The 20958-nt window shown below is 37.9% G+C and overlaps 15 protein-coding genes across 15 annotated transcripts; 6 read left to right on the forward strand and 9 right to left on the reverse strand.

Annotated features, from left to right (window-relative positions):
• Positions 1-1283: 1283 nt before the first annotated feature.
• B0P05DRAFT_570449 (uncharacterized protein) lies at positions 1284-2938 on the forward strand (the record flags this gene model as incomplete). The annotated part of the gene is made up of 2 exons (XM_051581310.1): positions 1284-1569; positions 1614-2938. The coding sequence occupies 2 exons, from the start codon at positions 1284-1286 to the stop codon at positions 2936-2938; spliced, it is 1611 nt and encodes a 536-aa protein (XP_051436318.1).
• A 247-nt stretch (positions 2939-3185) lies between these two features.
• Positions 3186-4603, forward strand: B0P05DRAFT_535981 (uncharacterized protein). Its single transcript, XM_051577507.1, has one exon. The coding sequence runs from the start codon at positions 3195-3197 to the stop codon at positions 4563-4565; it is 1371 nt and encodes a 456-aa protein (XP_051436319.1). The 5' UTR covers positions 3186-3194; the 3' UTR covers positions 4566-4603.
• Positions 4604-4713: 110 nt separating this feature from the next.
• B0P05DRAFT_535984 (CTAG/Pcc1 family) lies at positions 4714-5398 on the forward strand. The gene is made up of 3 exons (XM_051577508.1): positions 4714-4734; positions 4775-4903; positions 4952-5398. Exons 1-3 carry the CDS (start codon positions 4721-4723, stop codon positions 5046-5048), a joined length of 240 nt encoding a protein of 79 aa, XP_051436320.1. The 5' UTR covers positions 4714-4720; the 3' UTR covers positions 5049-5398.
• On the reverse strand, positions 5399-6223 carry B0P05DRAFT_535988 (ras related protein 1b). Its single transcript, XM_051577509.1, has 3 exons — positions 6093-6223; positions 5777-6043; positions 5399-5730 (listed from the first exon to the last, which is right to left on the reverse strand). The coding sequence occupies exons 1-3, from the start codon at positions 6147-6149 to the stop codon at positions 5500-5502; spliced, it is 555 nt and encodes a 184-aa protein (XP_051436321.1). The 5' UTR covers positions 6150-6223; the 3' UTR covers positions 5399-5499.
• Positions 6224-6292: 69 nt separating this feature from the next.
• Positions 6293-7642, reverse strand: B0P05DRAFT_535991 (uncharacterized protein). Its single transcript, XM_051577510.1, has 5 exons — positions 7531-7642; positions 7427-7471; positions 7270-7376; positions 7140-7228; positions 6293-7099 (listed from the first exon to the last, which is right to left on the reverse strand). The coding sequence occupies exons 1-5, from the start codon at positions 7556-7558 to the stop codon at positions 6343-6345; spliced, it is 1026 nt and encodes a 341-aa protein (XP_051436322.1). The 5' UTR covers positions 7559-7642; the 3' UTR covers positions 6293-6342.
• On the reverse strand, positions 7643-8777 carry B0P05DRAFT_535992 (uncharacterized protein). The gene is made up of 3 exons (XM_051577511.1): positions 8235-8777; positions 7905-8191; positions 7643-7851 (listed from the first exon to the last, which is right to left on the reverse strand). Exons 1-3 carry the CDS (start codon positions 8711-8713, stop codon positions 7790-7792), a joined length of 828 nt encoding a protein of 275 aa, XP_051436323.1. The 5' UTR covers positions 8714-8777; the 3' UTR covers positions 7643-7789.
• A 77-nt stretch (positions 8778-8854) lies between these two features.
• B0P05DRAFT_578511 (uncharacterized protein) lies at positions 8855-9752 on the reverse strand (the record flags this gene model as incomplete). Its single annotated transcript, XM_051581860.1, has 4 exons — positions 8855-9064; positions 9109-9174; positions 9229-9321; positions 9408-9752. 4 exons carry the CDS (start codon positions 9750-9752, stop codon positions 8855-8857), a joined length of 714 nt encoding a protein of 237 aa, XP_051436324.1.
• A 61-nt stretch (positions 9753-9813) lies between these two features.
• On the reverse strand, positions 9814-10513 carry B0P05DRAFT_535997 (uncharacterized protein). The gene has a single exon (XM_051577512.1). The coding sequence runs from the start codon at positions 10474-10476 to the stop codon at positions 9982-9984; it is 495 nt and encodes a 164-aa protein (XP_051436325.1). The 5' UTR covers positions 10477-10513; the 3' UTR covers positions 9814-9981.
• A 218-nt stretch (positions 10514-10731) lies between these two features.
• B0P05DRAFT_535998 (putative zinc finger motif, C2HC5-type-domain-containing protein) lies at positions 10732-12342 on the forward strand. The gene has a single exon (XM_051577513.1). The coding sequence runs from the start codon at positions 10954-10956 to the stop codon at positions 12235-12237; it is 1284 nt and encodes a 427-aa protein (XP_051436326.1). The 5' UTR covers positions 10732-10953; the 3' UTR covers positions 12238-12342.
• Positions 12343-13500: 1158 nt separating this feature from the next.
• Positions 13501-14599, forward strand: B0P05DRAFT_467323 (P-loop containing nucleoside triphosphate hydrolase protein; the record flags this gene model as incomplete). The annotated part of the gene is made up of 2 exons (XM_051574375.1): positions 13501-14193; positions 14237-14599. 2 exons carry the CDS (start codon positions 13501-13503, stop codon positions 14597-14599), a joined length of 1056 nt encoding a protein of 351 aa, XP_051436327.1.
• A 39-nt stretch (positions 14600-14638) lies between these two features.
• On the reverse strand, positions 14639-15975 carry B0P05DRAFT_536002 (class I glutamine amidotransferase-like protein). Its single transcript, XM_051577514.1, has one exon. The coding sequence runs from the start codon at positions 15885-15887 to the stop codon at positions 14679-14681; it is 1209 nt and encodes a 402-aa protein (XP_051436328.1). The 5' UTR covers positions 15888-15975; the 3' UTR covers positions 14639-14678.
• B0P05DRAFT_536004 (CTP synthase) lies at positions 15976-16449 on the reverse strand (the record flags this gene model as incomplete). Its single annotated transcript, XM_051577515.1, has 1 exon — positions 15976-16449. A coding segment is annotated over exon 1 (178 nt), but the record flags the coding sequence as incomplete, so codon positions are not given.
• Positions 16450-16483: 34 nt separating this feature from the next.
• On the forward strand, positions 16484-17995 carry B0P05DRAFT_42570 (60S ribosomal protein L16). Its single transcript, XM_051573688.1, has 4 exons — positions 16484-16997; positions 17049-17082; positions 17139-17243; positions 17516-17995. Exons 1-4 carry the CDS (start codon positions 16980-16982, stop codon positions 17965-17967), a joined length of 609 nt encoding a protein of 202 aa, XP_051436330.1. The 5' UTR covers positions 16484-16979; the 3' UTR covers positions 17968-17995.
• Positions 17993-18966, reverse strand: B0P05DRAFT_536008 (uncharacterized protein). Its single transcript, XM_051577516.1, has one exon. It carries the CDS (start codon positions 18918-18920, stop codon positions 18024-18026), a length of 897 nt encoding a protein of 298 aa, XP_051436331.1. The 5' UTR covers positions 18921-18966; the 3' UTR covers positions 17993-18023.
• Positions 18967-20892, reverse strand: B0P05DRAFT_536012 (uncharacterized protein). The gene is made up of 9 exons (XM_051577517.1): positions 20682-20892; positions 20595-20634; positions 20385-20545; positions 20093-20323; positions 19841-20049; positions 19710-19793; positions 19501-19667; positions 19250-19454; positions 18967-19203 (listed from the first exon to the last, which is right to left on the reverse strand). Exons 1-9 carry the CDS (start codon positions 20785-20787, stop codon positions 19066-19068), a joined length of 1341 nt encoding a protein of 446 aa, XP_051436332.1. The 5' UTR covers positions 20788-20892; the 3' UTR covers positions 18967-19065.
• Positions 20893-20958: the final 66 nt, after the last annotated feature.

Here is a 20958-nt window from a genome sequence, read left to right on the forward strand (position 1 = left end):
AAATAGAGAAGGCGTTTGTCATTGATCCTTATTTGGACTGACCTGCTTTTACTGGCTTTTAATCGGGCACGCCTTGCAATGATTCAAACTCCCTTTTTTGCTCTTTTTAGCATGCTCACCTTTGCTTTTCTATGCCTTTTGTTACTGCACAGAAAAGCTTATTTTGAATACATTGTTGGATAAGAAATAGTGAGACTATAGAGACACTTTTTTATGTTTAGATTCTTATATTGTAATATTGCGTCCATGCGTACTATTGTCTTACATCATTGTACACAATAAAGAATTGTCTATTTTTTTCTCACTCTCAAGGTGAAATATTTTGACAAGACGTTGCTTGTTAAAATAAGTTGCCTCTCTTTTCTTAAATGAGAAAGATACAAACTAAACTATACCTTTTTACAGTTACCTTGTTTCCCTCAAGATGCACAAGTCTCCACTTCAAGTTCACAACTGTTCTATGTTGACTTTAAGAGGGTATTTAAATGAATTTAGTTGTCTGTAGTATACGCATTGATTGGTGAGTGACAATCCATCAATTTTTCTATTCTTTAGTCACTGTGTCTGGTCGTACTTTTTTCCAGTTGATTGAACTCGGTGATCTGAGAGTCAAACAGCTTCATTGGTAATTTTGTGATCAGTTTGATATTAAAGATTACAAGTATTGTACTGCTGGGTCATTCATACATGTATTGTCAAGGATTAAGCACCAAAGGCTTGTAAAGAAACCTTCAAATTGAGAGGACTAGTCGAATTCTATTTTGGTACATCATAAATCAGTCAAATGTCTATGGTTTTGCAGAAGCAGATGATACATTGAGAAATGCGTTTTTCATCATGAAACTGAAATCAATATCAATCATTGGACTAGGCTGGTTTTAGGAATATTTGCCCGAGTACAAACTGAAAAAGCTTGTTCTCGGCCTTACACGATTATTGGTACTATATTACTGCTCTAATGTTATCCATATTGCCAAAAAAAAATCCTCCTCACCACCTTTAATAATAAAAAAAACGAAAACCTGTGAGAAGCAAAGAACAGAAAAAAACAGGCAATATTATCATTAAAAGGTTTACTATAAACTATATTAAGAGTCATACCAAGCCAGTAGCAAAATGTACAGTCATGGAGTACAAGAATTGAATACGCAAATTAAGTTTGAAAACTGATAGTTCAGCTCGGTTAAATATATCAGCCCTGCATAGATCTAAGACTTGATAGGCATTAAAAAGCTATTTTTTTTCCTCTTTTTTTTTTCTTTGTTTCTTCTTATTCAGTCATCATGGTCATTTATTCTAAATATCCTCACCGAGAATATCCTAACGATACTAGTCTTTACAATCTTATTTTCAGCAAGGATCGTACGGTAGTCCCTCAAGACAAGTTGATCTATACTGACATTGAAAATCCTGAAAGATCTGTTACTTTTGCTCAAGCACACATCCAAATCCTTAAAACAGGTGCCAACTTGCAAAACAAATTCGGTTTCCAAAAAGATGATGTAATTGCCATTTGTTCTCCAAACCAGGTCGCATATCCCATCTTACTTTTGGGTGCTCATACTATAGGTAAGTGAAAACCCCGTAGTTGTAGACATATTCATGATGATTAGGTGGTATTTCTGCTGCTATTGACCATGCTTCTTCCCCTGAAAGAATTGCTAGTGATTTTGATATTGCCAGACCCAAGTTAGTCGTTGCACATATCGATACAATCGACAGTGTTCTTGCTGCTGCTAAAATCTATGGCCTTGATGAATCGCATATTTTGATCTTTGGTGACACAGATATGAAAGGTGCTCGTACTGTCGATGCCACTCTCTTAAGTGGCGATGAACTAGCTACACCTTATGAATACACGCCTGAACAAATTGGTAATGACCCTGCCTACCTTTATTTCACTTCTGGTACCACTGGTAGAAAGAAGGCTGTCAAAGTCACACAACGTATGATTATTACCAGCTTAATCTTGATTGAGGAATTCAGTCTACCTTCTGCCAACATGTTGGCCTATACTGAGTTCCATCATGCAAGTTCTCTCTTGACGGCTATACACCAACCTCTTTACTGCGGTATCACTGTCTATGTCATGCCTCATTTCACATTTATTGGTATCTGTGAAGCTATTCAGAAATATAAGATTGCCTTTATGGTAGCTCAGCCCTACATTGTCTCTTCGATGGCCAAGGACAAAATTGCAGCTGAATACGATTTCTCTTCACTCCAGTGTATCATGTGTTGTGGTGCCGCTCTTGATCAGAATATTACTTTAACCGCTAAAGAACGACTCGGACTCAATGTGATTAATGGGTTTGGTATGACCGAACTCTTTGGTCTGTTCAGAACCACACCTGCTATCACATTGGCCAATGGTCTCGGTTATTTGGCTCCAGGCTACTCGGCTAAATTGATTAATGATGAAGGAAATGAAGTTCCTATTGGTCAAATGGGTGAACTCTGTGTGAAGGGTCCTACCATGACTACTGGCTACTATCGTAACCCTGAAGCCACAGCTGCTTTGATTGATACGGAGGGTTATTTACACACAGGTGATCTTTTGAGGTGTGATGAAGAAGGCATGTTTTACTATGTAGACCGTTCCAAGGATTTAATCAAGTACGGTCTTGAACACATTTACCCTAGCGATATTGAAAACGTCTTGATGACTCACCCTAAGGTCTCGGATTGTGCTGTTATTGGCTTTTATTCTCAAGAATTAACGACTGAATTGCCTCGTGCTTATGTACTTTTAGCGAGCCACGAAAAATACAGTGAAGCGGTCGAACGTGAATTAAAAGAGTATGCTGATAGTCGTCTGCCTGATCGAAAGCGTTTAAGAGGTGGTTTAATTATTGTAAAATCATTCCCAAGAACTGCTTCCGGTAAAATTCAACGCCGTTTACTTCGTCAACAAGCAAATGAAGCTACCAAAGCTTAAATAAATAAATAAATAAAAGTGTTTGTCATGCTGTTTTCATAGTGATACAATGTTATCAGTTAAACAAAAAAAAAAGTATATCTGAACCCCCTTTCTTGAGTGAAGCCATGGTAAATATACCAGAAGTTTCTTTGATGCAATAAGCCAATCAAAGCGTGCACATCGCACTTCTTATCGTGTGAACTTTGAGTAACATTGCATGACCTTTAAATTCTAATTTTTTTTTCATTCATCCTTTTTTCTTTTTCCTTAAAGAATGCAACACTTATCTCTTGAATTAGTCGAGTTGATTGCAAGCTACTGTGTCTCTCCAAAAGACAAAGCAAACTTATGTCAAGTCAATCGCCATTATTACTCTGCTGTCATTCATTTACTCTATAAACACATAATGATTACAAGTCCTAGACAATACGTTCTTCTAAAGAATTCTCTTTGCCATTCCAAGTCACTCTCCCATTGTGTCCATAGACTTGACTTCTCAAGTTATACAACGAGGGGATCCCGATGGTCAGAAGAGAGAGCTAAATCAGTTCTACTTCCTGAAGAATTGGCTTATTTGATTGGCTGTTGTGATCTATTACAAGAACTTTTGATTGGAGAAGAAATGGTATACGCATTTGTATCGCCTCAAGTCATTCAAGCCATTTTTAATCACCAGAAAATCAAGTTACGCACGCTTGACTTTACTGGTTTCTGTGACCGTAACGTATCTAGTTTGCTTGCTGAACCTGTGAATACAAAAAAACAAAAAACAAACAATCAACAACACACACAGGTGTCTTCATGGCTGATACCTAAGCAATTATCCAATGTCTCATTCTATATGTGTATGGCATTCTCTCAAGACAAGTTCTTTATACCCTTCTTTAAAGAATTCTCATCCAGCGGAAATCAACTGAAAAGATTGGATCTGGCTTACACACAAATCAATAGTCAACTATTTTCCTATCTCTTACAAGGCAGACAATACCAAACATTGACCCACCTGAACCTTCAAGGATGTCATTCACTCTCGTGTTGTTCACCCTTGATTGAGTTTATTGAACGCTGTGAAAACTTACAACATCTTAATCTCAATATGGATTTTAATGGCATTGGTGCCTCAAGGTTCTGTCATGAATGTATCTATAGACTATTGAAATCAAGGTCAACTGTCAGACTGTTAGATATGGGAGGACATGTCAATGTGAGTCCTGCTGTATTGACGCGGTTAATGACAGAAAAGGTGATATTCCCACAGTTAAGACACCTCTCATTCGCTTACTGCCAATCAATCACGCTGGACATATTGGAGAAGTTTCTTTTGTACAACCATCATGCACACCTTGGTTATCTCAACTTGGCTCGTACACCGCTGACAGAACTGAATGGGTCATTGGTGCACACGATGAATCGACTTAAGCAGTTTAAGCATCTCCAAACAGTTGAGGTCAGTCCTTTTACTTCCAAAAAATATCCATCACAATTGTTGAATTATTGGAAAATGACAACACAAGGAAGAAGAACCTATTATAGTCAACAAGGACATGATCCTCGGTTTGTCTATTCAAAGAAAATGATCCTGTTTGAAGATGGACAGATGGACACTTTGTCACCTATGAATAAGTATTGGTGTTATTCTTATTAAAATAAACTTCCTCTATTCATATGAAGGATACATTTGACATGTCAAGTTGTGCGTTTGTTCCTGAATAGCTTCATTCAGTTTAGTCGTCACAAACAAAACTACAAATGAGTTTTAAAAAGAATCTCTTACTTTTTTTATTATTATTATTCTTAAGCATGGATAGTAAAATGTAATATAGTCCTAGATAACCAGAGCTTGACACTTGAAAGTTTTGTAGAGATTCCTTTTCCTAATGAACGTTTGGCTTCTATTGCACAACAAGTTATGAATGTAGACAAGGAACTCAAGACAGACCAAGTGAAGCGAGTCATTACAAGTAAAGATAACCTTTTACAAGTGTAAGTATCTACAGACAACAATCATGTCAGATGACTTACAGGGCATAGACATTTTGAATGTTATAACACAAAGATGCTTCGTGTGGCAGTCAATTCATTTTTAGAGTATCTTACTATGGTGACGCGAACAATGGATGCTTTTTGAATAAAGCGAGAGGGAACTTGTACAGCTTAAAACATCACTCCATTGAAGACACTCTTTGAAACCAAACTAAAAAAAAAATCAAAGAATTAAATAGGTTGAATAATCAACAGCCTATCGTCTTTTTGTCTACAGTCATTGCGACACAATGGGAATAGTAATATTTTTTTTTTAAATAATCAAATGCTTTATTTGTTCTTTAAAAGGGCGCTGTTGCTGAAAGCCATTTGACGATAGAGATAACGCGAAGGATAGGTCTTATCACTATTGAATTTTTGTCTAAAACAACTGAAGTTTTGAAAGCATAGACCCACTTTTACTTTGGTTCCATGGTGCCTTAAGAAAACATAGAGTGTCTTTAAATCATGTTTATTCTTTAGAATAATAAATTTATAAAAAGGGAATTATCAATAGTAACAAATGTAATAATAATATAGAATAATAATATAGAGCTTTAAAGAATAAGACACTTAAACTTCTTCTTTGTCTTATCTTTTGAAGGGTTTTGCTTGTTGATCTGTCTTACGACATCATAAAAGACTTCATCAACATTGATTTTGAATCGAGCTGAGGTTTCATAAAAAGGCTTTCCTCCCCACTGTTGTGATAGAGACATACCCTTTTCTCTAGAGACAGCTCTTTCACTTTCTAAATCACACTTGTTACCAACCAATACCATAGGAACCTACAAGATGGAGTTAGTGCTCAGATGACTCTTGTGTTCTCCTTACATTATCTGAACCTTTAACTCGAATAATTTGCTCCCTAATCTCATTAAGGTCAGTCAGAGTAACCTGACTTATGATAGAAAACACAAGAATAAAGCCTTGTCCGTTCTTCATATAGAGATCACGCATAGCTGTAAACTGTTCTGTACCAGCTGTGTCCAGAATCTCGAGCATACACTGTTGACCGTCTACTTCAACTTGTTTTCTATAAGAGTCTTCAATAGTTGGATCATATTTCTCCACGAAAATAGATTGGACGAATTGGACAGTCTATGTAACAATTAATAAAACAAAATATTAAAAATGACACGCAACTTACTAAAGCAGATTTGCCTACACCGCCTGAGCCTAAAACAACAAGCTTATATTCTCTCATATGGTATAAAAGAGTATGAGGTATCAGGGAGTAAAATAAAAAAAAATAAAATAAAAAATAAAGAAGAAAAAAAAGGGAAAAAAAACAGCGTTACAACCTTAAAAGTGTACCACAACAGAGATTTGAATTCAGACGTTGCCACCTTTTTCTTTGCCTTTGCCGGACGAATCAAACACGATTTATTTAATTTATTTTAAAAAGCCCAAGTACAAAAAAGAGCAACCAGACCAAGAACAAGATGTGTCCATTCAAACTTGTAAATAGATCCTGTACCTGTAAATTTCTTCATGGCTTCTTCTTCTTCTTTAGTTGCTGCTTCTGCTGCTGCTATATTGGACTGAGCACTGTTATTGGTTGGTTTTTCAGGCGATACTTGTCCTGATTTGTAATTGGATTGTCCAAATGAATGCTTATCACTGACAAATTTGGTTGAATCAGCACTTTGTTTATAGGGTTGATTATCATTCAGGCAACCGTCTAAGCGAACCATGGTATAACCAGCATCATTGATCGTACGAATTACATCATACACTGCTTGCCATGAGCCAGTATCAGGAATATCATATTGAACAGAGATAAAAGAACCCTTGGAATCATAGGTATCCAGTTGTTTGGCAAACACTTGCTTGTACAAATCAGAAATACCTTCTGGATTGTTCTTGAAATTATAGTCTGCTGTGTCCAAGTTATAAGCAACCAAGGTATAGCCCATATCACGGATAATGTTCTCTAGACGAACATCTTCAGGTTGGGAATAATGCAATCGCACATATTTAGGAGCCACACCAATCAGAGTCTCAATAATCTTGGCTGTATTGGTCACGTCTGCCTTGATTTGATCGTCTGTGAAGCCTTCTGAAGAATCACCTGGAAGACGGTAAGTCATACCAATAAAGTGGCCATCATTATAAGCACGTTGTAAGATCATGGCATATTGTTGAGTATAGAGCCTATTCAGCTTTTAGCTTAGTCATGTACATTGTGTTTTACCAAGTAGCATTCACAAAGAAATTAGCTTTGGCTTGAGCTGCTTTTAAACCATTTAGCACTTTGGCAGTAACATCACTAGGACCTTCATTCTAACTCGATAAGTAGAGAACTATCCATGTTTATTCCTTACATAGGTGACAGCAATCTGTCCTGCATTGGCACAGGCAGTTGCTTGAGGTGCAGGACCTCCTGGAGGACCATCGAGAGGATGGTTCCAGACAGGCAAAATGACAGATCCTGATCAAAGGTCAATTTCCAACTTTTGTTTTTCCCTTAACACCACTTACCTTCATCAAAAGCGTGTGTGATACTGACATGTGCAAGTAAAGAAGCTATAGTTTTTTTTTTGTCTAGCTAGAATTCCCTTTTCTCCTTTATGTTCAATACTTGCCTATAAGAAGTAGAATGATTCTAGTCATGATATCTAAAGAAAGAGAAGAAGAAAGAGAGAGAGAGAGAAGACAAGGGAATATATTTTTGTGATTTAAAAAAAGCAGTTTGTTTAGATGGTCTAAAAGTAAATACTTTCGGTCATTTTTTATTATCGTCTATCATTTCTTAACAAGAAGGGGAATTTCAGATGGATATAAATGGTTAAATGTTTGTACATGGAAGGAGAAATATAATGGATCAAAATATACAAGGCTGGATCAAGCATGCTTTGGTTTTTGTGGGCGCATTAATGGCAGGTATTTTCGTGGCAGATCAACCGCTACATTCATCCTAGAGTGAATAACAAGCTTATGACAACACATACTCACTTACCAATCAAATTGTTGTGTTTGTTCTTTTGACATTGATCAGTACAATACCATGGCGAACTCAAGTCAATGGTGCTGTGATAGCAATGTTGATGATATGCACGAGAACAACCACCTTGACAAGGGATAAGTTTGTCTTTTGTGGATAGTTCAGGAGATTGACAGACAGTACAGAATTGTTGGACAATAGGGCGCCGACGATCCGACAGTTTTTCAGTAGTATAGGCAGATAAATCAAGTCTTGGTAATCGACTCGCCAAGCCATACCCTTTGTAATCGCATCCATGTTTACTTTCAAAAATGAGATTACGCGTTGTGATATCTATGTACTTACTTGCATAAAGTCCGCTTCCCCCAAGGTCCCGGTCTCCAGTTCACTCCCTCAGTTGTACCGCAATACCGGCACCAATCAATACCAGATTCTGTTAGACGCTCAAATACAGTTCGACACTTGGCCTTTTTTGAAGGCAAAAAAAGACCATTGGATTTTCTTTTACGTTTGTTTTCAACAGGTTCAGATGGTACATCTTCTTCTTCTATGGAGCAAGGTGTAGAAGGTAATACATCCTCCTCCTCGACATCTGTTAATAACAAACCTTCAAATAAAGGCTCACTGTCGCACAGAAAGTCGGAAGGGGAAGTCACGGGCGACAAACAAGGAGTTGGTATCGTTGTTGAGGAAGATGGAGGTTCATTTAGAATCATGATAAAATCATGCTGAGAAGAGGGTGATGAAGGTGCCAAAAAGACATCATCTTTAACCAAAGGAGACCAAAACATCCAACGAAATGTTTGCAATACTAATTCGTCCATAGTGACACAATGAATGAATAAAAGAAAAAAAGAAAAAAAAAGAGAAAAAAAGAAGATTGTTTTCATAATAAATACACACACACACGCGTATATGCAGACAAAAAAGGATAAAGGAGAGATTAAATTACATCTCCTTAAAGTTTATGAGAGTATTTTTACAATACGTTTGGCTCGCTTTACTTCGAGTGATTCTTCTTCTTGTTGTTCTGGTTCAATTGTTGTGGGTGCTTGGGCCAATAATTTTTCTGCATCAAAATCATCAAAATCGTTAGTGGCAACATTAGCATAACTTGTCAAAGCATGTGTGGTTGTAATGGATGGAATTTTGGCCTCTGCCTCCTTTTTTGTTTTCTACAACATCATGAGTTTTTTTTTTAATGGTATTTTTTGTTTACCTCACGTGCTGAACCTTGAAGATTTTTTAAATATTCCAATACATGATCAAATTCATCTTCAGGAAGCTACAAGTAAATTTAGTATCATTTCTTTCAATTGATTTTTTTTTTTTTTTTTACCTTGTACAAGTTAGAAAGTAACCAAATTTGTAGCATTTTTTTAAACTTCCAATTCTCTCGATCTTGAGCAAATAGACGAACATAAGCAAGAACCTCTGTAACAACAATTAGTTTTGGAAAGAAAACTCACATGACTTTTTGTTACCTTCTTGCTTATCATCCTTCTTTTTTTCTTCCACTTCAATCTTTGATTTCTTTGGCTTCTTTGCCTTTTTAGGAGCTGGTTTAGGTGTTTCTTTTTCTTCTTCGATTTTGTCAGCCGAACGTTTTTTGGTGGGCTCTGGCTTCTTCATAGCAGGTCGACTCTTCTTTTCAGCTACAGTTTTCTTGACTACTGTTTCAACTTTTTCGTTGCCTTCTTCGTCAAAAGAGATACGAGTGTTGGAAACACCTTTCATTAAAGCTTTTTTAGCTGCTTTTTGAGCTGTCATGGTCTTGAGTAGTTTTTGCCCCGGTGTTAACTTGGTAGGAGTTTCCTCCTTTTTGACTGTAGCTTTAGCAACAGTTGTCTTGGGTGTTGACATCACAAGAAAAAAAAAAAGAAAGAGAGAGATCTAACAATTGAGATCTTGCAAAAAATTTTAATCAAGCTTGAATGACCGCATTTATTCGAATTAGGTCAATGTCCGTTCAATTATGCAGGGAGATCTGGGGGAGGGGGGGGGGTTTAAGTATAAAAGTACCTTTTGACTGCATTGAGGAAATACCAAACACAAGCAAAATGAATCAAAACTTCAGATGAACCCATGTTCTTTATTGATATATACCAGGTACTATACGACGACAACCCTGTGTCGAAATACCTGTATTACAGTCTTTTTTCTTTTGACAGCATCGGATACAAAACACATTACTGTCAGGTTCAACAAGGTTGACAAAATATTTGAGACCATTGCAAGTGCCATGGGGCAAGTCTTTGTGGTCATATTGTCCCCCTCCATCCGTAGAGATAAGGTTATATTTAGTATGATCTATCTTTCCTGTTACTTGAAAAAAATCTTTGGTACGTAAGAAATGAGCAGATTGAATAAATCCCAGAGGAAAAGCAGCAGCGTAATCTTTTGCAACAGTACAGAACGGACTCGCGTCTTCTTCTGTAGCGGCTACCAATTGACCTTGCTTTGGCGGTAAGTAAGAGCAAAAGTCAGATTCGGATTGAACATCAAGATGGACACCAGTACCGCGTTTGTTCAACAATGGAATTGCCATTGCGAATGGAAGAAGAAAGAGAATAATGGCGTATGTCATGATAGAAAAGAGAAAAGAAAGAAAGGGAAAAAGAAAAAAGTTCAGTTGAGCAGAAGAATGTATGCACGGCCTCTTTCGAGGTTTTATGATACAGGTGTCAATTAAAGAATGCATATACTTACGATAATGAGGAGTCGTTTGGATCATCCGTGCATTATTGATCGTAGCCTATCAACGCGAAATTCAACAATCTTACGTAATGAAGTGGTTCTGACTTAAAAGTGCATGCCGCAGCCCTTTTCTTTCGCTTTTATTTTTTTTTTTCACTTTCTTTTAATATATTATGCCTTCACTTGAGAGCTGGGCAGTGGACAAACTAAGTGTATTTCTTGGGTTTGACCCTGAAACACTTGAGACACAAATCCTTCCCTTTCTTATGTCAAGCGACTCGCCTGACAAGTTTGCAGAGCAACTTACGGTACAAGTACACGCTATAGTCCCGATAAAAACTTACACCCACTTCTATCATGATAGGAAATGGTAGGAACAAGCGAAGACGCATTGGAATTCATTCAAGAGTTTACCACACGTCGTTTTCAACCCAAGAAAGCAGCTCCTCAACCTAAAGCCACGCCTCCAAAAACACCACCCAGACAACAAGAAGAGAGCTCTTTTCCTTCTTTACCTAAAAACCAACCATCGTATGAAACCATGTGGCCAGCCAATATCAGTGTCCATCAGAAAAAAGACGACGAGTATTTCGCTAGTTTGCGTAAAGTCAAGAAATCTAAAAACAAATCACAAAATGCGACCAAAGAATTAAGAGCCGCAGCATTCCCTTCTGCAGAACCTACACCCAAAAAGGAAAAGAAGAACAAGTCGAAAGAAATGTCGTTGGAAGCAGCATTGAAAGAGCTCGACATCAAAGCAGAGCAGCCGGGCAAAAAAAGAAAACCATGTCAGTGTCAAGCAACAAAGCATCCTTTGTTGACAGCAGCACCTAATTGTCTTGGCTGTGGCAAAATTATCTGTACAGCAGAAGGTGTAGGTCCTTGTACCTTCTGTGGCCTACCTGTCCTATCGAAAGAGCAACAGGTGGCTTTAATTGCAGAAGCAAAGCGAAAACGTGCAGAGCAAAAACAACAAAACCAACCATCTAAACGTGCGCCAAGTGGCCAATCGCAAAACATGTCTGCTTATGCTGTCAAGACAGGTGGGACTGGTAACAGTCTCTATAACTCGCCTTATCAAAGTAGCGATGATGAAGATCGCTTAAAGGCAGAAAGACATAAGGAGAAGTTACTTGAGTTTCAACGTACAAGTGCGCAACGAAGTACAGTCATTGATCAAGCAACAGATTTTGAGTTACCTACAGATCAAGCGAATCCATGGCTCACCCCACAAGAAAGGGCTTTATTGCTCAAAAAACAACAATCGAACCTAAAGCGTATCGAGAGAAAAGGTCAAAGTAGTCGACACAAGGTCATGACCATTGATGTTCAGTCAAAACAAGTGAGAGTGCAAGACGCTGAATTGTCGTCGTCTTCAGATGATGATGATCCAGTGGAAAAGATGGATTTGTCTCAACAGAAACCGACCAACGAGGGTTCTGCAGGTACTTATTCTCACAATCCTTTATTGAAAGGCATTACAGCACCCAAATTTGTCGGAAAAAAGGCCACCAAGAGTAAAGGCCAACTGAGGAGAAAGGAGCGTGTTCAATATGATGTAGACGATATTATGAACGACTATGCATTTTCTTCAAGTCTGGCAGATTTCGATGAAATGGATCTAGTCAATGAGCCTATTACTTGCCGTTAAATAAAATAGAATCATGTTGCATATAGAATAGCTTTTTCTGTCTAAAGAAAGAGGAAAAAACACCCTCTTTTTTTTTCTTTATGATACAGTTTTAGTTTGTCAAAGGTTTTTTTTTTAGTTTGATTTGCACTGCATAAAGTATCCATTGTGCCTCTTACTATACAGTGTATTTGCTAGAAATGTACCTAAAATCGCTGTGTTTATTAGGTACATTGTAGCAAAATAAATCGACTCTGATCACTCTCAGAAGCTTTGATATGTTTGTGATATGTCTAGCAAACTATGTGGCACTTTAAGAGTCATTTTGAGATCAAAACGTCAACATGACAAAAAACGCGATTTTTGATGATTTTTCTGGATACTTAATCCATGGTCTCCGTTTTAATCCCCGACACTCTGCTTCTCCTGCATACTGTGGGACAAGGAGTAGGTCTATTTGCACTCTTAAGTATTCAAAACAACCGCCTAAGGTTCTAGTTTATTGTGGCTATTTTTTATACAAATTTTTTATATAGAAATGTGGTTTTTTAACGAAAAACGTCAAAATCAAAACAACCGATTATTTCAGTATTCTACTGAGCAAAAACTTACTTTTATTTGAATCATTGAGTTCACCATATAGAGTTCTACATCTTTTATTAATACTTCAAGAAAAAATAACCTCATCTTTAGCCATTTCTAAACAAAAGCATGAATTTGGCATCCAAACAAGAAATCAAAATAATTGATATTCAATCTCAGACTAGAGTTCTTGCTGTACGGTCTTTTTTTTTTTTTTTTTTGCTTAAATCATGTCTTTTGCAGCACTTTGTTATGGCGAGGAAGGCGCTAGGTAATTTTGTTAATGTAGAGATTACCATGTCTTTAATATAGAGACTTCATTAGATTAGATCAAGCTTTTCATTTAACATTCAAGCAAAATGAGTCGCCTTCCATTGTTTTAGTAAAAGGCGATTCGGGAGTAGGTACTTGAGAAGTTACCTGCTTTTTCATTCTTTGCTTATTGGTTCTCTAGGGAAATCATTTATTACTCACAAACTAGCCGATGCATATCGTGTTGGTGTTCATTCAGTAATCTTGGGCGAACTTGCAACAGCATACCGCGGACAACTCGCCAAAGGCTTTAAGCGCGTTCTCTGGAAAGCCACGAAAAACGATATTATTCTGATCAAAGACATCGATCTGTTCTTTCCTCAACAAGGCGATCCACAAGATCGATCGTTACTGCCTCTGTTTTCTTCGTTTGTGCAAAAGCATGAGATGATGTTGATAGCGACCACACGTCGTCCCGATCATATTGCCATCGACATTCGAATCTTGTTCACGGATGAAATTCATTTACAAATACCCACACCTTATGAACGTTTTCATATCCTTTCTGCTTGTGTTCCTCATGCTGAATTCAACGTCAGCGCACTGTCAGCAAGAGCGCATGCTTTTGTCGCTGCCGATCTTGCGCAATGGTGTAAGCGCGCTGAGGAAAATGCAGCCTTGCAAGGCCGAGAACGTGTCACCATGGACGACTTCGGACATGTATTTGATCAGATCCGAATTAGTGGGTTTCAAAACATGGCAGAGAAACCAGATCCAGTGTATTGGACAGACATTGGTGGTCTTGTGTCTGCTAAAAATGCGCTTGAAGAATCGGCTGTGTGGGTCTATAAACATGCTGATGCTTATAAACGGTTAGGTATTCGACCTTCTAAAGGGTTGCTTTTGTATGGTCCACCAGGAACAGGCAAAACACTCTTAGCAAAAGCAGTCGCTACAGAATCGTCTGCTAATTTTCTTCCCATCAGTATTCCTGATTTGATTAAAGGCGAAGTGGGTGAATCAGAAAAGGCAGTATCAAGAATCTTTCAAACGGCTATTCGGTGTAGTCCTTGTGTTATTTTTTTAGATGAATTGGAAGCTGTCTTTTCATCCAGAGAGACTTCAGGGGATGTGGGTCGAAAGGTAAGCACCTTACCTGACTATGTAACATACTGATTTCCGATAGCTTATCACACAATTTCTTATTGAAATGGATCATTTAGATAAAATTGATCAAAGTGTGATATTACTAGGTGCAACCAATCATCTAGAATCAATCGACCATTCTATTTTACGGCCAGGAAGATTAGATCGTCTTGTGTTTGTAGGACCACCTACGCAACACGAACGTACTCAAATTCTTAACGTATTGAAACGCAAGACAAAACTCGACCCAAGTGTTGACTTAGAAGCCATTGCAGCACAAACAGAAGGTTACACAGGTGCAGATCTTCAAGCTGTCATTCGAAAAGCAGGTCTTTTAGCACTCAAAAAGAATCAACATGCCATTGATCAAGACAACATTGAATCAGCATTAAAATACGTTTAAGAATATTGTACAATTTTTTTAATAAAAAAAAAGCGAAAAAATTCTATAATAATTAACATATGGATTCTTCTAATAATATTTACAAGGAAGCGTCGAGTTGACCAATAGCAGCCAAAATAAGACCCTTAAAGAGAGGACTGGGGTTCAAGGGACGAGTGAGGTATTCAGGGTGGTATTGAGAACCGACAAAGTAAGGGTGATCGTCTAGTTCAACAATTTCCATACGTTGACCAGTTTCGTCTTTACCAATAAACTTGAGACCCTTGGTTTCAATCTTATCGACAAGTTCAGGGTTGACTTCATAACGGTGACGATGACGTTCATCAATGGAGGGCTTACCACCATACAATTTACGGACACGGGAGTTTTCAGTATCCTTTTGGAACACAGTAGGACGAAGACCAAGACGCATGGTACCACCCATATGTGTCTTGGAGATTTCAGGCATATAGACAACCACAGGCGTAGGTGTATCAGGGTTCATTTCAGCAGAATCAGCATCGATCATGCCACACACGTTACGAGCAAATTCAATGACGGCAATTTGCATACCGAGACAGATACCCAAGTAAGGAATCTTGTTTTCACGAGCCCATTTAGCAGCCATGATCATACCTTCAATACCACGACCACCGAAACCGCCGGGGACCAAGATACCATCGGCAGAGCACAGGTCTTGCCATGATTCATGGAACTTGATAGGATCCGTCTTGAGTGCTTCAGACTCTAAATCAGTGGCTTCAATCCACTTGATCACAATCTTGCGCTTACAGGCAAGAGCAGCATGTTCAAGAGCCTTGTAGACAGAGATATACGAGTCGTGGAGATCAGTGTATTTACCGACAAGAGCAATCGTGACATTTTCATGAATGTGTTCGTAGCTGCCAGCCAAAGTAGTCCATTTGGCCCATAAGGCTTCACCAGCCAAACGACATTCATCGCTGACCTTAAGAGCATCCAAATTAAGACGGCGACGGAAAAAGTCAATGATACCAGCGTCACGCATCAAAATAGGGACATGGTAAACAGAAGACACATCATGGACAGCTAACACCTGCTCAGGAGCAACATGACAGAACATAGAGATCTTGGAAGCAACACTAGGATCGAGAATCTTGGAAGAACGACAGGCAATCAAATCAGGCGTGAGACCAGCACCACGAAGATCACGAACACTCATTTGAGTAGGCTTGGTCTTTTGTTCACCCACAGAACCCACCACAGGCACCAATGAAACATGAATCAAACAAAAGTTTTCATGGCCAACACGGAATTGGAACTGACGCATGGCTTCAACAAAGGGGGCAGATTCAATGTCACCTACAGTACCACCCAATTCGATGATACAGACATCAGGCTTTTCTCCAGATTCATCAACAGGAATATCAGCAACACGTTCAACCCAGCTTTGAATAGCATCTGTGACATGGGGAACAACCTGAACAGTTTTACCGAGATAATCACCCTTACGTTCCTTTTCAATGACTTCTCTGTAGATTTTACCGGTTGTGATGTTGTTGATACGGCTTAATTCAACGTCGAGGAAACGCTCATAGTTACCCAAGTCCAAGTCAACTTCACCACCATCGTTCAATACAAAAACCTCACCTATCATCGGATAAGTCCCTTGTTTTCTAGCTTCATTTTAACTCACCATGGTCCAAAGGACTCATCAAACCAGCATCAATGTTAAGATAGGGATCAATTTTGATAGCGGTAACACGAAGACCCAAAGTCTTCAAGAGAGTGCCAGTACTGGAGGCAATAACGCCTTTACCAATACCAGAGATAACACCACCAGAAACAACAATATATTTGGTCATTCTTTTCTTTATTATTATTAATAGTAGTAGAAAGAAGAGAAGTTTGGGTTTGACATTTTTTTTCCTTTCTTTTTTTTTTGGTGTGACTGCAACAAGGCCATAGGCTGGAAGACAAGCCACATTTCATTGCTGTTTCAGACTAATCTTATTTTCTTATTGGTCTCTATCCACATTACCATTGTTTATTCTATAGCAAAGAAAGACATCATTGACCAAAGAAGAAAAATAACCGAGATATTGGCCATATTTCAAGTTGGTTTTTTCTATACAAAAATCAAAAGTACTGTATGAGATATCATGTAAACAACTTGTAGATGTCTCTGTAAATAGATCATGCAAAACTGGTATGAACAATGGGCACTATCTCAATTGAATGCCCGTACCTGATTCCATTGTGTGACTAAAAACAAACTTCGAGTGACTTTGTCAAAAGAAAGAAAAAAATTTAAACAGCCAAAAAAGAAGTCTGTGGCTTAGATGGGGTGTCGCTCTGTAAACAAACCTGAAGGTTTGCTGAAAATTTTTGCTCCCTCTCTTTTTTCTCACTGAACTTTAGCATGTCTACATTCGAGAAGGTACATGTTCATCCACGTTATTTCTGTACACAACTAATATAAACTGTATAGCAAATCGTCATTGATGGCAAAGGTCACTTGTTGGGTACATATCCATGTGTTATCGATATATATACATATATACTTAAATTAATTTGATAGGTCGTCTCGCCTCCATCATCGCCAAGCAAGCCCTTAACGGTCAAAAGGTTGTTGTTGTCCGTTGTGAAGAATTGAACGTTTCTGGTGAATTCTTCCGTAACAAGTGTATGTAACAACATATATATGTGTGTGTGTGTGTCCCCTCCTTTTTTCTTCTATGTCACAGAATAGATCAAATCAACAAAGACGACTTGAAAAAAAATCAACAAAAAATACTTGAACCAAGGATAAACGAAACACGCAACCGAGAAAAGAAGAAGGCATAATATAGTTATGATAAACACCCATTCTGTGACAAAAGAATAAATCAAATAGGACAGAGGGAGGGGGAGATGCTTGGCTTGAATAGAACGAATATTAACTTAATACTCTTATAGTGAAGTACCACGCTTACCTTAACAAGCGTTGTCTTGTTAACCCCACTCGTGGTCCCTTCCACTTCCGTGCTCCTTCTCGTATCTTGTACAAGGCTATCCGTGGTATGGTCCCTCACAAGACTGCTCGTGGTGCTGCTGCTTTGGACCGTATCAAGCTCTTTGAAGGTGTCCCTGCTCCTTATGACCGTGTTAAGCGTATGGTCATCCCTGATGCTCTCCGTGTCCTCCGTCTTAAGCCCGGACGTAAGTACACCACCATTGGTCGTATCTCTCACGAAGTTGGCTGGAAGTACCAAGATGTTGTTGCCAAGCTCGAAGAAAAGCGTAAGGCCAAGTCTGCTGCTTACTACCAACGCAAGACTGCCCTTGCTGCTATCCAAAAGAAGGCTATTGAATCTAAGGCTGATGCCCTTAAGGATGTCAACGCTTCCCTTGCTGCCCTCGGTTACTAAATCCACTCTCAATAAACAAATAAAATTGTGAAATGTATGCACTTTTTTGCTATATTTTAATGTCTTTTGAAGAATGAGAAGAAGCGCTTTAGAAAATCTAGAATGCGTTGACATAGCGTCTTACGTTGTTGCTGTAGACGAAGCATGTCTGTCACATGTAATTCTTGATTCATGTCTTTTGCACGCAAGTCTTTTGGAATGTAATACAAAACCTTTTTGATAAACTGGTCTGCGATATATGCACTCATTCTCAGTTGATAGCTGTATTCATGCTGTGCAGACATCATAGTGTTGTAGTCAGACGTAAGAGGAGCAGCGGGTATATCACTGTATGGGTCTTGATCTTGACAAACAATGTCAATGCCTAGAATACTAGACAAGAATCGAATGTACGCTGGCAACTTGCTTTCGTCGTTATCGACAAAAATAGCTTCAGGCGCATTCCATTCAACCACGTATTTGTTGTTTAGCTGATAATACAACAGACGACTTAGTCCACAAAACAAGGAGCGAGCTGTAACATCGCGTCCAAAAGTGTCGACAAACTCTTTTACGCTCTGTATGCGTTCTGCTTGAGTCATGTCAAGAGGGGATTTCATCTGATGAACAAGATTGGCAATCTGTCTTCTTGCTTGCACACGGTGATGAAAATGCCAATAAGATCGTGTCTTGTCTCTTTCTTGTCGAAGTAAAGTAAGCTCATCTGCCGACAAAGTGAATGTCATATTGTCAGTAGTAACAAAGTCAAGCTGTTTAAAGTAATGTTGGAATTCTTTACGATGTGTTTTCCATGTACAGCTATTTTCTGTTGTTTTATGTTCAAAAAGTACATGCTTAACAAAGTCTACTTCAACCGGCTCTTGGTTGAAGCTCTTTATGCAAATATCATGCCAAATAGCCAATCTATCTTGTTCGTGGGTCATAGGTAAAGGGAGATGCAGAATTCGGCGCATTACAAGACATACGACGAAGATCACGTGATATGTTGCAGAATGGATTGACTAAACGATGAGATGATGTTTATTGAATGAAGAGGTTTTATGATATTTTTTTAAAAAAAGGAATATTGACAGTGAATTATGGTATATTGTGTATGTATTATGATTTTTTGATTTTTTGCTTGACTTTACTGAGTTGAGAATCAACATGATCTAACAAAGCTTCCAACTCTTCTTTACGTTTACGAGCTTGAGGTCCACCACCACTCAAAGGAATCTTGGAATAATCAGATTGAAGCTATAAACGAATGGTTTAGTGGACACTCATGATTTATGTGATTTACCTTTTCTTTTTCTTTAATCAATTTCATCAATTGATTATCAAGGTCCTCTTGATCAAAATGCTCCATAGACTGTTTAGGTGTACGGTATTGATCAGAAGAATCAATACGGGACATAGACTGAGGTGTGTGATAAGCAGTATGATGACTGTCATCATTATTTTGTTCAGGCTTTATACGTGGTGAACCATTGGGTGTATGTAATGAACTAGAAAAAAAAGAATAAGCAACAACGTCAATAAAACCAAACTTACTTTTCTTTTTCTACTTGTTGTTGTTGTTGTTGTTGTTGTTGTTGTTGTTGTTGTACGAGTTGCAGCTGTGCGGTGACTCGACTGAGTTCACTGGCATGTGTTGTGACAAGCTGATTCATTGTTTGTTTGACCAACTCAACTTGCTCTTGTGATTGACTCAATTTGTACTACAGAAATCAGTGTCTGCATAATAAACAAACAAAACTTACCTTTAATCCTTGAATCAGCTCATCCTTCTTTTTTATTTCATTCAAAAGCAAGTCTTTTTCTTGATTTGCTTTCTTTTGATAAGCCTGTTGTTTTATGAGTACAAGTAAATAGACAACATGATAAAACAAACCTCAAATTCCATTCTCGATTGGTCAACAGCAAATGATTGATCTCTTGCACTATCTGCATTTGATTTCATTTTCTCAAGCAAAATGTTTAAATCATCTAAATGATGTTGACTCTTGATTTTCTCGTCTTCAAGTTGCTGTAATAAGTCTGTTTTTTCAGTAAATAGTTCATCTACAGTGAGTTCTAAATAGTCCAAGTCTTTTGTTACAGCTAATTTTTATGTCAATGAAATCATTTAGATAGTTTTTCTTACCTTCTTTTTGTTTCTGAAGTGCACTGACAGTTGCTTTTTCTTTCTCGAGTTCAGCTTTTAGCTCAGTAATCGTCGCTTTTAATTCTTGACTTGTTTCGGAAACAACAACATAAGAAGCGTCGAGATTTTCTTCGGCTTCTTGCTTATTATTTGTGTCAGATGATGCCACTACATTCTTTTCATTGTCATCCTCAATAACGGCATTTTGAGTAACACTTGTTCGGGTCGTATCTGAACAATAAAAAATAAGAGTAAGGATACATATATATATAAATAGACATGTTTCTTTTACCTGGAATAGGAGAAGATGGAGGAGAAGGTTGTTGTTCGATTTTAGGTGTCTCAACAGGAGAAGGTGGTGGTCTAAATTGTGCAGGTTTAGGTGTAGTAGGTATAGGTGGTATTTGCTGTTGCTCGGTTGTTTTAGGTGGTAAATGGTTTATAGATAGACCACTATGATTAGTTGTAAGCATAAACATCTTTTGAATTTTCTGAATGTTACCTAAAACGCTTGCTCTTTACACTATGGGTATCATGTTGATCTATCAATAGTGTTAATACATTCAAGGTACTATTTAGCGTCTATTACCTTGACGTTGTATTTCTGACTTGAGCGAGCTTATCGAACTCTTACTTTTGCCCAACCCAATCTTTTTCCAAAAAGAAGTCTTTTCCTTACGATTTTTATTAGACATGTGTTATATATAATAAGAGTGAGGGAGAGTTCTTTTTGTATAAGTGGTAGGAGTCAACAACAGTAAAAAGAAAGAAAGAAGAAAAAGAAGAAAATAAAAAACGACACTTTAATATAAAATAAAATTAGATACCCGTGGTCTGGTTTCCGCATATAATAACAAAAATGTTGT

Source organism: Gilbertella persicaria (assembly GCF_025201335.1).
Source record: "Gilbertella persicaria strain CBS 190.32 chromosome Unknown B0P05scaffold_13, whole genome shotgun sequence".
Classification (NCBI taxonomy): Eukaryota; Fungi; Mucoromycota; class Mucoromycetes; order Mucorales; family Choanephoraceae; genus Gilbertella; species Gilbertella persicaria.

Coding starts and splice junctions, on each gene's coding strand:
- B0P05DRAFT_535981 (XM_051577507.1), top strand. CDS start 3,195: ATGCAACACTTATCTCTTGAATTAGTCGAGTTGATTGCAAGCTACTGT.
- B0P05DRAFT_535984 (XM_051577508.1), top strand. Junction 4,904..4,951: donor AAAGATAACCTTTTACAAGT/GTAAGTATCTAC, acceptor TACAGGGCATAG/ACATTTTGAATGTTATAACA.
- B0P05DRAFT_535988 (XM_051577509.1), bottom strand. CDS start 6,149: ATGAGAGAATATAAGCTTGTTGTTTTAGGCTCAGGCGGTGTAGGCAAA. Junction 6,044..6,092: donor GTGTAGGCAAATCTGCTTTA/GTAAGTTGCGTG, acceptor ATTGTTACATAG/ACTGTCCAATTCGTCCAATC. Junction 5,731..5,776: donor GAGTTAAAGGTTCAGATAAT/GTAAGGAGAACA, acceptor TCCATCTTGTAG/GTTCCTATGGTATTGGTTGG.
- B0P05DRAFT_535991 (XM_051577510.1), bottom strand. CDS start 7,558: ATGACTAGAATCATTCTACTTCTTATAG. Junction 7,472..7,530: donor AATCATTCTACTTCTTATAG/GCAAGTATTGAA, acceptor AAAAAACTATAG/CTTCTTTACTTGCACATGTC. Junction 7,100..7,139: donor TTCTTTGTGAATGCTACTTG/GTAAAACACAAT, acceptor AAAGCTGAATAG/GCTCTATACTCAACAATATG.
- B0P05DRAFT_535992 (XM_051577511.1), bottom strand. CDS start 8,713: ATGGACGAATTAGTATTGCAAACATTTCGTTGGATGTTTTGGTCTCCT. Junction 8,192..8,234: donor GGGAAGCGGACTTTATGCAA/GTAAGTACATAG, acceptor CATTTTTGAAAG/TAAACATGGATGCGATTACA. Junction 7,852..7,904: donor CAAACACAACAATTTGATTG/GTAAGTGAGTAT, acceptor GGATGAATGTAG/CGGTTGATCTGCCACGAAAA.
- B0P05DRAFT_535997 (XM_051577512.1), bottom strand. CDS start 10,476: ATGACATACGCCATTATTCTCTTTCTTCTTCCATTCGCAATGGCAATT.
- B0P05DRAFT_535998 (XM_051577513.1), top strand. CDS start 10,954: ATGGTAGGAACAAGCGAAGACGCATTGGAATTCATTCAAGAGTTTACC.
- B0P05DRAFT_536002 (XM_051577514.1), bottom strand. CDS start 15,887: ATGCGTCAGTTCCAATTCCGTGTTGGCCATGAAAACTTTTGTTTGATT.
- B0P05DRAFT_42570 (XM_051573688.1), top strand. Junction 17,083..17,138: donor TGGCAAAGGTCACTTGTTGG/GTACATATCCAT, acceptor TTAATTTGATAG/GTCGTCTCGCCTCCATCATC. Junction 17,244..17,515: donor TGAATTCTTCCGTAACAAGT/GTATGTAACAAC, acceptor ATACTCTTATAG/TGAAGTACCACGCTTACCTT.
- B0P05DRAFT_536008 (XM_051577516.1), bottom strand. CDS start 18,920: ATGCGCCGAATTCTGCATCTCCCTTTACCTATGACCCACGAACAAGAT.
- B0P05DRAFT_536012 (XM_051577517.1), bottom strand. CDS start 20,787: ATGTCTAATAAAAATCGTAAGGAAAAGACTTCTTTTTGGAAAAAGATT. Junction 20,635..20,681: donor GTCAGAAATACAACGTCAAG/GTAATAGACGCT, acceptor CACTATTGATAG/ATCAACATGATACCCATAGT. Junction 19,794..19,840: donor AATCGAGAATGGAATTTGAG/GTTTGTTTTATC, acceptor ATAAAACAACAG/GCTTATCAAAAGAAAGCAAA.